Here is a 12902-nt window from a genome sequence, read left to right as displayed (position 1 = left end):
CCAAGCCAAAAGTCCCCGAGCACAGCTGGGTGTGTGAAAAAGAAGGCAGCGACGTGGGCCCATGCAGACCTCCGGCATTCAGGGCTCTGCCTGTGCCTGCCACCACGCTGGCACCAGCCGATCATCTGGGACCCCAGCCCGCAGGACTGACCCTGGGCATCAGTGGGGGGGAGGGCGGGGGGGCAGGGCGAGCCCCAGGTCAGTGCCAAGCACACTCAGCCCTTCAGAGCCGCGTGTCTCCGAGGACTCTGGAAGAGGAAGTGGCCGGGGACAGCCAGGGAAAAGCCCGGGTTCTGCTGGCCTGAGCATGCACTCGAGTTCCCCATCTTCGCCTCCTCATGCTGGAGCCTCGCACCCACAGTCACCACGACGTGTGGCAGGCGCAGGCCCCCTCAGCCCCAACCTGACCAGGGCAGCTCCGAGCTGACAGGCACACGCTAGAGCCCGAGAGAGGAGGGCGACGCGCACGGGCAGAGGAACCCGCCCCGGGGTCCGACGGGGGAGCGGAGAGGCGAGCGTTGGGGGGTCCGCCCGCGGCCCGCTCACCTTCACCTCCTTCTCGATGTAGTCGCTCAGCAGCCGGTCGGGCTCCACGCGCTCCGGCAGGGTCAGCACCACCGTGTGCAGGGGCCGCCGCTCCGTCACCTTCTCGTGCGCCTTCTTGTCCCGGCTCCTCTCGCCTTTGAGGAACACGCGTTTGAACGGCGACACGATGCCAGGCTGCGGGCAGAAAGGGGCGAGGGAGGGTTGGAGCCGGTCGCCGGCGAGGCTTCACGCAGACTCGCCCGCGCCCGCCCGGCACTTCTGGGACCACAGGTTCGAGGCCAGGCCCGTGGGCGGCACTACCAGGGGCTCGGACACCCCGGCTCGGTGTCCAGGTCTGTCGGACACCGCAGGGCATGTCTCTTCGCGCCTGCAGGACCGTGTCCAGAAGCCAGGGTCAAGCGCAGTGGGGGGGGGGACCCTGGCGGTTGGCGAGGGCCTGGGGCAGGGGAGCTCAGAAGAGCCCCAGAAGGGCCCGGAGGTCCACCCCGTGCTGGGGGAGATGCCCCCAGGCATCCAGACAGGGGCCACTGGCTGCTGTGCTCGTGGGACGCGTGCCCCACCCCCACCCCCCGGGAAGCTGGCAGGAAGAACAGGAGCCCAAATGAGAGCACTCGCCGAGGTGAGGTGGAAGCGGGCTGCTACTGCGAGCAGCACCTGCCGCTGTGCCTGGCTCGGGGCCTGCGGCACAGGCTGGACCGGGGACCCTGCGCCAGAGACGCCAGGACACACGCACCAGCCCTGCACGCTCTAGGGAACCACCACCTGCTGAGCCCCACCCGGCGCCTGGGGCCCACTACCACACACGGAGGAGGACAGGGACGTCTGCACGCCCCAACGCCCAGGAGGCCGCGGTGTCCCCGCCCCCGCCCTGTTCCTGTGCCCCTCCTCCAGTCAGAGCCTGGACCCCTCGCCGAGACCCGAATCCCTGGATACACATGAGCCTCTTATCCCACTGACCCACTGCAACCGCTCACAAGACAGACTCACCGAGTGAAAGCGACACAGCAGGAGAGACAGTACAGGAAGGTGCTCGCCGTGTGTGCCCGGCACCCAGATGGTCCCCCCGAACCCAGAGCCATGAGTAAGCCCTGAGCACCGCTGGGTGTGGCCCACATACCGAAAGACAAAACAAAACCATGCAGCAAAAGTCGTCATTTTCACAATGGACACTGTCCAAAGACCACACCATCCCTGCCGCTCGCCCCTAGGAGTCCAGGGGGGTGAGGGTCCACTTTCCTGGAAATCAAGAGACCCTCGGCCGCCACCTCACGCTCCCCACTCCTGTGTCCTGTGTCCTGATGGGGGGGTCACACCGGCAGCTGAGGCTCCACCCTCTGGACCGGGGGAAATTTCCCCAAAGGCCGTCCTGAGCATCCACAGACCACCGTGAAGCTCTGACATCGCGGATTCTATGAGCGAGCGAATGAACACGTCAACTCTAGCGAGGAGACTTTCGTGGAACACATGGACCCACCATCAGAGATGACACAAGGAGGTCCCTCCACGCTTCTCTGAGACGGGACAGCAGGCGGCACCGGACACCCGCTCCAGCCCCTAGCTGCCAGGTCCCTCTCTCATGGGCTGGGCCTTTCCTCCCCAGCCACAACAGAGGCCGCAGGTCTCAGGTGCGTGATGTGGAGTGGAGGTCCGCTCCCGGGTCTGCTTTGCTCTTCTTTAAACGTGGTTTTGGGACTGCACAGCGGGGAGGGCACTTGCCTAGCACGTGGCTGACCTGGGTCCGATCCCCAGCACCCCATATGGTCCCCCAAGCCCACCAGAATGATCCCGAAGTGCAGTCAGGAACCAACCCTGACCACTGCTGGATGGTCCTCCGCCGGGAGGACAGTTCCTGCTCCACATCCTCTCCCAGTGGGCCAAAGGGCAGGGCCAGCTGCAGACACGGCCTGGCCCCGCCCCCACAGCCCCCCAGAGACTCAGGTCAGGCTCAGGTCTGGAGCAGCGGGCGGGGCGGTAGCCCCGGGACAGGGACACTGGGCCGGGCCCAGCCGTGAGACCAGCCAGAGGTCGGCATCAGGCCCTCCTGCCTGGCAACCCCACAAAGGTCACGTCGCTGAAGCACAGCCAGTGGGATCCCAGTTGGGGAGGGTTCTGGAAGTGCCTGTCACCTGGCACTCCCTGAGGGGCACAGGAGACCGGCCATAGGCAGCCGTGCACCGTGCCAGGATGCAGGACACAGTGAAAGGCTGACCCAAGCCCTACAGCCTGCCCAGAGCGAGACCCTCTGCAGCCCTGACGGGTACCTGGGCCTTGCAGGAGGGAGCCCCCGCCCCGTCCCGCCCTGCCACCCCGCCCCGTCCCCAGGCACTGCCAGGAGAGGAGTCGATGGGCAGCTGGTGCCCACAGCACTCACGGCCAGCAAAAGAGACCCGATTCCTCAGGGCAGATTCAGCGGGAGGAGCAAGTTCACAAACAAACCTGGAAGGGCGGCAGGGCAGGGCAGCAGGACACCGGCCAGGTGAGCACACGTGACTCAGGCGAGAGAGTCAGGCACCCCAAGCCCACCCCCCACGCAGGGTTTGGCCCGGGTGCTCGTGGATGCCGCGTTCCCCTGCACAGAGCCGTCCTAGGCTCCGTGCCCCGCGCCAGGAAGGGGCTCTGCGCTCGCCAGGGCACATGGTGGCAAGTCTTCCCAGAGGCAAAGGTTGCAAGCAGGGCAGAGGGGTGAAGACGGGGACCGGAGGGTGGGTCTGGAGCCTCTCGGCCCTTCCAGAACAGTCTAACAAGCACCCGTGGAGCTGGGGGACGAACGCTGTGTTTGTGTGTGCTCAGGGTGCCAGGCGGTGCTGGAAGGGGAGCCGGGACCCCTGCCCCCCATGCTCCTGGGGCTACCTCTGAGCATGGAAACGGAGGGCGGGGGGGGTAGAGACAGTGCAGAGGGACGCTGCTGCCCAGGAGGGTCCCCGAGCACAGAGTCAGGAGCCCTGAGCACTGCTGGCAGTGGCCCCCAAGCCACAACAAATCGAAGCGGAGAAATAATGAAAGACACTTTGGCACACAGACGAAGTGAATGCCGGAAAGTTCTCCAGATCAATAAGCAGGTTTTCAGGAGGGGCGAGGAGCGTAAGCTTTTGGGGACACACCCGGCAATGCTCAGGGTTCCTCCTGACTCTGCTCTTGGACCATTAAACAAAGCTCGAGGGATGAACGCCTGGCAGTGCTCAGGGGCCAGCCACAGACCAGGCAAGCCCCTCCCCACGGTACTATCGCTCCAGCCCTTGTGCAGTTTTAAGTAGTGGTTTCAGTGCCTGAATCGCACACTCTTAGTTCAACAGCATTTTCCTCAGTCACTGGCGTCTGTCATCCCCTTAGAATCTCAGTCCACGGAGGAGCAGCCTGGCACTCAGCGAGCTCACATCTGTGGCAGAGCCTCAGCGTCTCTGCGGGCGCGGTGCCAAGTTCTCAGCAAACCCTCCTGGCCCCAAGGTCTCCAGGACCCAGCCCTGGTGCGGGCGCTACGCCTGGCCAGTCCCTCTCAGGCCCCAACAGCGCTCCCTGGCCTGGACCCGACCTGGTCCCCTTCTGGCCTGCACTCCTTGGGTGGTACCCTTGTCCTACTATTGGCCCCAGGCCTGTGCCACGCCCGCCCACGTACACAATTTCACCTCTTGGCCCCTTGGAAAGCCGCAGGGCCCACACGGCCTCCGGCTGAGTAATGTTGCCCTAGATCCTTACAGCATTTTCCATCTTACGTTCTAAACGACTTGTTCAAAATGCACTGAAGAAGCACAGCCCACACCTGCCACTCAGCACGGTCTGCTGGAAGACTCTCCACATGCGAAGCTCAAGCCCACTCAGCGCACCGGGCATAACGGGGCTACTGAACTGAGGTCACTGCACCCCCAGAGCATCGGACTTTCAGCTCGGTCAGGGGCTACGGCCGCGCCAGGTAGCACAGCTCTATGGGCGCACACGGCCAGGCCAGCACGGGGCAGCGCTATCATCAAGAACAGGGAGACTGGCACCGGGTACCGGAGGGTTCTGTGACAGTGTCCAGCCCTCTCTCTGGGGCCTGAATCTTACAGGACACTGCAAGACAGGTTTGATTTCACCGATCACATAAAACTGCCTCAAACACTTTTCCATGTGCAAAGTTTTTTTTGTGTGTGTGTGCAAAGATTTTTTTTATTAAACATTTCCCTGGTCTCCGTAGGTCCAGTACTCAGCGGCATCTGATGGGCAATCAGCAGCTGTCCAGATGGAGGAACGGAGCCTCTGTTTCACCCTGTGGCCATGGCCGAGGCTGCCCACTCAGGGACCCCGCTCAGGAAAGCGGCAATTGTAAGTAGCCAGCAGCTGGGCTCTACGGACACTCCTGCCAGCCTGTGGTTCCACGTAGTGGGATGCTAGGAGCCCATTTCTCCCAGTGCAGCCCTGGACTGGGCCCCTCTTCATTCCAGCTAACACCCAGAAACCAAACTGGCAGAAAAATGTAGGCGGGAGCGATAGCACAGTGGCAGGGCGTTTGCCTTGCATGCAGCCAGCCCGGCTGAGCTGGGTTCGATTCCTCCGCCCCTCTCGGAGAGCCCGGCAAGCTACCGAGAGAGCATCTCGCCCACACGGCAGAGCCTGGCAAGCTCCCCGTGACGTATTCGATATGCCAAACACAGTAACAACAAGTCTCACAATGGAGACGTTACTGGGCCCGCTCGAGCAAATCGATGAACAACGGGAGGACAGTGCAGTGTTTACCTTGCTTAGGTGCTACAGAGGCCAAAACGTAAGTACCCACTGGACTCCGGGCCCTCTACACAGCCCAGGTTTGCACTCTGGACACGGCGTGAACTGGACATGGGGGTGCTGGCACCCTCCCCCTCTTTCCTCCCCCCTTCTTGTTTTGGGGCCACACCCAGCAGTGCTCAGAGTCACTTCTGAGCACTCAGGGGTTTCTCCTGGTGGGCTCTGGGGGTGGGGGGCTGCCAGGGCTGAGCCTGGGCCGGCGGCTGTGCTAATGCTATGTCCTGACCTTGGCCCGAGGCCCCCTTCCCGTTCAGATTTGCACGCGGCTGACTTCAAAGCCCCTGAGGATGACCTTCCCCTGGCACCCAGGTGGCTACCCTGGGCTAAGCCGGGCAAGAACAACCCATCGGGCTGAGCTCAGTCTGACACCATCCACCAGGTGCCACCTGCACCCACCCTGGACCCACCTGGGCAGACTCCCCCGGGCTCCGCCACGTGGGAGCCCTGCAGGAGCACCCACCTCACTCTCCATGGACGGCGCCCGGGAGTCTGCGCCGCGGGTCCCCCCGCTGACAGTGACTGTGCTCGCCCGCCCCCTCCCGACCCGGCTTGCCGTCAGACCTCCTTCTGCAGAACAAGTGAACAAACAGGAAGCCCGGCGGCCCCTGAAACCACACGTCTCCTCAGAAGCTCTGCGCACAGCCAGCCCAGCGTGAGCTGAGGTGTGGGAGTTCCAGCACCTGCTGGGGGAGGGGGGGGGTCGCGCAGAGAGGCCCCAGGAGGCTGCCCCAGGCCCCCAGCAGAACTCAGCAGCACGGCTGGGAACGGCTTCTGCCGAGTGTCCCGGGAGGGTTGGTGGGACGCCACCAGCAGGATGAACCGCATCGGCCGGTTTTAGCAGCACCCCACGTGGCCAGGGGCCCTCCCTCCACACCCACCCCCTGCCTCTCGGACCCTTCCTTCCTGAAGCCACCTGGCAGAATGGGCTGGGGGGGCGGGGGGGGGGGGCGCCTGAGTCTCGGCTACGGACCCTGGGGGAAGAAACCAGAAGAGCGGCAGAGACACGGTCCCATCAGGTGCTCACGGAGCAGACAATTCTTCCACACGCCACTGCCTCCGCAGGGAAACTGAGGCCAGGAGAACACTAGCCAGCCCTGCTGTCCCTCCCAGATGCGTGAGGCCAGAGGCAGCTCGTGCCAGGCCCCTGGCGCCGTGAGCCAAGCACTGCACGTGTGGCCCACAAACCAGAGGCCCAGGAGAGGCAGGGAAAGGCCCTGGGGTAGGGCAGGTACGTGTCTTAGCAGAGGGCTGGGACACTCAGTGGCACCTGAAAAACCTACCCTAGGGCCCTGGGTGTGGTCCAGGAGCAGAAAACCTGACGACTACTGCCCTGGGTTTGACCCTCAGCACTGCAGAAGAAACGAAAGAAGGGCCAGAGAGACAGTACAGCAGGCAAGATGCCAGGCGTGATCCCAGGCTTGAGCCCCGAGCCCAGAGCCGGGAGTGAGCCCTGGGCACAGAGCTGGGAGTAACCCCCGAGCCCAGAGCCAAGTCTGAGCCCTGAGCTCAGAGGCAAAAGGTAGCCCGAGCCCAGAGCCAGGAGTGAGCCTGAGCACAGAGCCGGGAGTCAGCCCTGAGCCCAGAGTCAGGAATGAGCCTGAGCACAGAGCCGGGAGTGAGTCCTGAGCACAGAGCCAGGAGTGAGCCCCGAGAACAGAGCCAGGAGTGAGCCCCGAGCACAGAGCCAGGAGTGAGCCCCGAGTCAGAAGTGAACACTGAGCCCAGAGCCAAGCGTGAGCCCCAAGTCCAGAGCCAGGAGTGAGCCTGAGCTCAGAGCCGGGAGTGAGCTCTGAGCACAGAGCCAGGAGTGAGCCCTGAGCACAGAGCCAGGAGTGAGTCCCAAGCCAGGAGTGAGCACTGAGCCCAGAGCCGGGAGTGAGTCCCAAGCACAGAGTCGGGAAAGCTGGGTGTAGCTCCAAACCAAATTAAAAACCGAAGGGGAAAAGAGCCACACCCACAGAAGCAGCGGTGAAAGAAAAGCTGTAACAAGAGAAGGAGCTGGGCCGAGGCGTTGCTGTGTGGGATCCAGCACGCAGGGCGCTGATACTACCCTGGCCCTGAGCACTGCCTCACCCCCACAGAAAGGGAAGGAGCTACAAACGGGAAGAAAACGGGCAATGACACAGAGCCAGGGCTGCGTACGGCACAGACCCGCGCACAGGCCACTCCGACAGCTGGTGGCTCAGAGCACTGCCGGGCTGGGCCTCAGGCATCGCAGGAACCCTGCCGGCAGTGGCCAGAAATTTTTGTTTTTTCTTTTGTGCTCACACCCGGTTACTCCTGGCTCTGCACTCAGAAATGACTCCCAGCGGTACCCGGGGGCCCATCTGGGATGTCGGGGATCAAACCCAGATAGGCCGTGTGCAAGGCAAATGCTCTAGCCCCATAATATGTATTCATATCTACAATCTGGGTGGGGGGCCCACACCCAGTCATGCTCAGGGTCACTCTTGCCTCTGAACTCAAGGATCACTCCTGGCAAGCTCAGGGGGCCACATGGGGGCACGGATGGCACCTAGGCTGGCAGTATGGAGGGTGGGTACCCGACCCCCATGGTTAACTCCCCAGCCCTATAACAGTTCTCTATACAATGGACATTTTTTTCTCCCTTTTACGGAACTCATGATACACAATTAGATTTTGCCTCTTGGGCCACAAAAACTGAAATACTTCTTATCTAGTTCAGGGGCTAAGCCACCAACTTTGCACATGCCTGATGCCAGTCTAATTCCCGGGTCCCCACGGGGTCCCCCAGGTTCTGCGGGGAGTGAGCCCTGAGCACTGCAGGGTGTTGACCCAAGAAACAAAACCAAAGGATATGGTCCTCTATAAGTTTGCCAACCCTGTCCTAGCACATCAAAGGAAAAGATAAAAACTTGGATGCTGAGAGAAAGACCAGCGTGTGGAGGTGGGCCGCCAAGCCAGCGCCCCCCCCCCCCCCTGAGGAATGCAGGGAGGAGGGCACGGAGAGAGCACGTCGGGAGGGACACGGAACCCAGCCAGGAAGCGTGCTGTGTGCCTGAGCTGGGGAGCAGCCGAGGGGCAGGCGCGGGGCCAGTCTCCAGGGTCCTACCTGGTCCCCAGCCCACAGGAGTGAGCCCTGAGTGCAGAGCCAGGAGTCAGCCTCAGCAGCACTGGGTGTGCCCCCCCCCCCCAAACAAAAGCAGTGGTCAAGTGAAAGCGATCGTGCATGCCCGCCAACATTGCAGGCTTCTGTGGATCTGCCAAAGCTTCCCACAGAAATCAGCCAGAAGTCACAGAAGGAGAATCCTCGAACTGGGCGGTGTTTCAGCCTGTCGGCAAACTCCCCGCTCCCTCCGATCCCAGGAGATGACTGCGTGCAGACGGTAAAAAAGCCAACTCCAAGCAAGTTTAGAACCCAGGAATCAGGCCGGAGCGGTAGTACAGCGGGTAGGGCGTTTGCCGTGCATGCAGCCGACCTGGGTTCGATCCCCGGCATCCCATATGGTCCCCCAGCACTGCCAGGAGTGATTCCTGAGTGCAAAGCCAGGAGTTAACCCTGAGCATCGCTGGGTGTGACCCTAAAAAGCCACCCCCCCAAAAAAAACCCCAAAAAACCCAGAACCCAGGAATCTAGTGTAGAAATAAAATAAAATAAAAACCCCAGGACAGCAACTGTGCAGTGAGCCCAGACGCAGCGCGTGGTGGAGAACAGCCCAGCAGAGGGCGCCAGAGGGACTGAGCCGGGCCTGGGCTGAGCCCCAGGGAGCTCCTGTAGGACCCGTCTCAGCTCCAGGACACAGCACGGGACACCCCGGGCAGAGAACGAGGGTCCTCTCAAACTCCGGGACAGAGCACAGACGGAACACCGGGAACAACAACCAGGCAGAGCAAGCGGCTGCTCCTACCGCTGCATACCAGACCCCCGGGCACCGCGATCAGCGGGAAACGCTGTGGGCAGGGCCCAGCCCGGGGGACAGAGGCCACCTGACAAGCCCCTCCACGAGGCTGTGGTGCCCGTGGCCGGCTCAGACCCGCGTGCCCTGCTTCAGGACTGCCGCAGGGGCCAAGCCCAGGGTGGGGGTGCCCAGCCCGAGTGAACACACTCTGCGGATGTGAAAGATCAAAATTGCAAATCAATACCTCTCACTTACAAGACACCTAATGGTCTTTTCCCATACGGTGGTCAACTTTGTACTTGCATTTTTTTCTTACATGAAAAAATCTTGGTTTCTTTTTTTTGGGGGGGGAGGGGATAATCTGGGCCACAAACCTGGCGTAACTCAGGGCTGCCAAGGACCAGGCACAGTGAGAGCCTTGAGCCCCACAGTCAGCCTCTGGCCGCCAAATAACTTTTTGTTTATTTTTAATTAAAGAAAATTAACTGAGGAGGGGTTGAAGGGATAGCACAGCGGGGAGGGCTTTTTCTTTGCATGCGGCTAACCTGGGTTCGAGTCCCAGCATCCCCATATGTCCGTCCCCTGAGCCTCACCTGAAGTGCAAGCTAGGAGCAGGTCCTCCACCAGGTGTGACCCAAAAATACAAAGAGAACTGGTGAGCAGGAGGTCATTCAGCAGTTGGGGCACATGCCTGGCAGGGACTGGCACGGATCATAACCTCATACTACCTCAACCCACACATCACCAGATGCCGCCCCGGATACCCCAAGACTGGGTGGCCAGGACCCCAAGCTCTGCGGGGCCTGAGACCCTGGCCCTGAAGCCACCAGGCAGCCTGGCTGGGAGAGTCACTCCGGGCCAGCACCAGGGCCTGCAGGCGGGAGCTCCAGGCTGGACCCCTACACTGCCCTTCTCAGTCCTGAACACCGTGTTGTGATTATTATTACTATTATTATTATAGTTTTGGTTGGGGCCACACCCAGCAGTGCTCAGGCTTCCTCCTGGCTCTGCACTCAGGCATCACTCCTTGCGGGGTCAGGGGACTGAACCTAGGTTGGCCGCGTGCAAGGCAAGAGCCCTCCCACTGCACTGACGCTCCAGCCCAGGACCCCGTGTTGTTGTGTCATTTTCTCCCCAGTTTTATTTCACTGATAACAGCTGCCAGTGAGGAGGATCGTGGGGCCCACCAGGGGTGGGCGTCATCCTAAGGGCGCGTGCTGGCCTGCGTCCACTCTCAGCTCTTCAGGTCTGCAGGAAACTCAGGTTCCTCCCCCCTCCAGCCTCAATGTCCACAGGGGCAGCCGAGGACCCGGACCCCGTGCCCTGCCCTCCGCAGGCTCTGTGAAAGGAGCGTCACCTCGTCCTGCAGAGGCTGGTCTGAGGTGGGAGAGGCGGTCACAGGTCTGCCTGGCATGCATGACCGGGGACACGCGCCGTGACCAGCATGTACAGAGCCCTGCGCCCTCGCCATGTGGCGGGAAGCCACCACCGCCCGGCCCCGGGCCACGTGACATCCCAGCCATCACATCTCCCCACCATCCCGTCTCCGCACGTCCGAGGACTTGTGCTTTTCGACACGCTGGCTGGTGCTTTCTGAGCCTTGCGCTGTGTGTGGGGGGGGGGGGGGGGGCATTCGGTGCCTGACGCCTCGGCTCCAACTAGGCTGGCCTGGCCTCATTTCCTCTGGGGAACGAGTCGGCTGCCCTAATTCTCTTGCTGAGTGACTCTGAACAGTATCCCCTAGATCCAACTGAGTCTCTGGGTCTGTTCTGTTTCTCGGGGGGGGGGGGGGGGGAGGGAGAGGGATGTTGCTTTTTGTCTGTTTTCAAATATTTGGGTTCTGGGTTTGGGCCACACCTGGCGGTGGACGGGGCTTACTCCTGGCTCTGTGCTCAGTCCAAACACAATCAGAACCCAAGTCCTGTCTACCTCCTGTATCTCATCCTGCTCCCTTCTTCCACTGCCCACCCACACTGGCCTTCCACAAACAATCCAAATCATTACTCCTTTGGGCCCCTCCGGTTTTTTCTGTCTGATGTTTCTTTTTTGTTTTGTTTTGTTTTCGGGCCACACCCGGCAACGCTCAGGGGTGACTCCACGGCGGTGCCCGCGAGACCACGTGGGCTGGCGATTCAACCCAGGCCTGCTAGTGCACGAGGCAAACGCCCACCCCACCGTGCTCGGCTCCAGCCTCTGCCTGCTACTCTGGGCCCCGCTCTTCAATTACACAGTTGTTCATGTTCATGAGATTATCATTCGGTATTTCAAGAACAGAAGTGTGGATGCCCTGCTCTGGACAAAACACTCAGCCTCGGGACATGTGCACCCAAGCCTGGGCCTACCCCGCCCGACCCTGTCACTGTGGGGCGGGTGCTGGCCCAGGGGGCTCAGGAAAGCCTGGGGGCCCCGGGGACCTCAGAGCGGAGCTCATCCCCTTCCCGCTGATCCACGGTCAGCAGAGGTGAAGGCCGGGGCTCCAGAGTCACCTGTGGTCCTCTCACAGTCCCCACTGCCCGGCCTGCCCACGGCTCTCCCAAGGGTCACCAGATGGAGCACACTCCGACCGGACGTGTATATGAGGGGCTCGCTCAGCATGAAGAGACCCTGGCCTTAAAGATGCAGGTGCCGGGGCTGAGAGGTAGCACAGCAGCTAGGGCGTTTGACTTGCAAGCGGCCAACCCGGGTTCGATTCCCCGCCAGGAGTAATTCCTGAGTGCATGAGCCAGGAGGAACCCCTGTGCATCGCCAGGTGTGACCCAAAAAGAAAAAAAAAAAAAAGATGCAGGTGCCTACAGACAGACCGGAACTTGCCTTTTAAATGGCAAATTCTTCTTCTTCTTTTTTTTGCTTTGAGTCGCACCCAGCCATGCACAGGGGTTACTCCTGGCTCTGCACTCAGGAATCATTCCTGGCGGTGCTCAGGGGACCCTCTGGGGTGCTGGGAATTAAACCCGAATCGGCCGTGTCCAAGGCAAATGCCCTACCTGCTGTGCTATCTCTCCAGCCCCTTAAACTGTAAATTCTTCTTCAGGGGGGAATGCCCTGCCACAGCGGCAGGGTGGGACGGGGGGGGGGGGGTGATGGGGGGGTGGGAGGGATGCTAGGACCCGTGGTGGGGGAGGATGGGCACTGGTGGAGGGATGGGTACTTGATCATTGTATAACTGAAACCCAAGCACAAAAATTTATAAGTCTATAAGTGTACTTCATGGTGTTTCACTAATAAAAAAAATGATAAAAAAAAATTTTTTAAAAATTTAAAAAAAAATAAAAATAAATAAAAATTTTAAAAAAAAACTGTAAATTCTTCTTAAATTTTCTTTTTTGTTCACGTATCGGGAGCACTCTGCCGTGCATTCCTGCAGAGTGCTCCAGGGCCTACACGAGCCGGGGCAAGGCGGCAGGCCACACGCAAGGCCAGCGCACTGCCGGCCTGGTCCTGCCTCCGGCCTGGCCCTCCCCGACCTGTCCCTGCCCCGTCCCTGTCCCTACCTCTCTCCTCTTCTCCCCTCCCTGCTCAGATTTTTCACGTTACTACAGCCTCTTCCCCGTGATGACTTGTGAATTTCGAGGAAAAGGGAACTCCCTCATATCCCGGATTATGGAAGATTTCACCGCATCTGCCTCGTCTTTTTATGACTTTAACTTGTCTTCAGCTGTTGTCTGTGTTTTAATCTCGGGGTCATAAACTGTTTCCTCTGCGGTAAAACAGGAAGAATGAACTGAATGGTATTCGTTT

The 12902-nt window shown here is 60.8% G+C and overlaps 1 protein-coding gene across 2 annotated transcripts in view; it reads right to left on the bottom strand.

Annotated features, from left to right (window-relative positions):
- Window positions 1–12902, bottom strand: part of CCM2 (CCM2 scaffold protein) — a 37668-nt gene that overhangs the window by 9402 nt on the left and 15364 nt on the right. For both annotated transcript variants that reach the window (XM_056137290.1, XM_056137289.1), the window contains exon 2: window positions 547–720. In XM_056137290.1, coding sequence (XP_055993265.1) covers window positions 547–720 — 174 coding nt within the window. The remainder of the gene's footprint in view (window positions 1–546; window positions 721–12902) is intronic.

This window comes from Sorex fumeus, unplaced genomic scaffold, assembly GCF_029834395.1.
Source record: "Sorex fumeus unplaced genomic scaffold, SorFum_2.1 ptg000123l, whole genome shotgun sequence".
In the NCBI taxonomy this organism is placed as follows: Eukaryota; Metazoa; Chordata; class Mammalia; order Eulipotyphla; family Soricidae; genus Sorex; species Sorex fumeus.
This window is presented reverse-complemented; position numbering and strand designations above follow the sequence as displayed.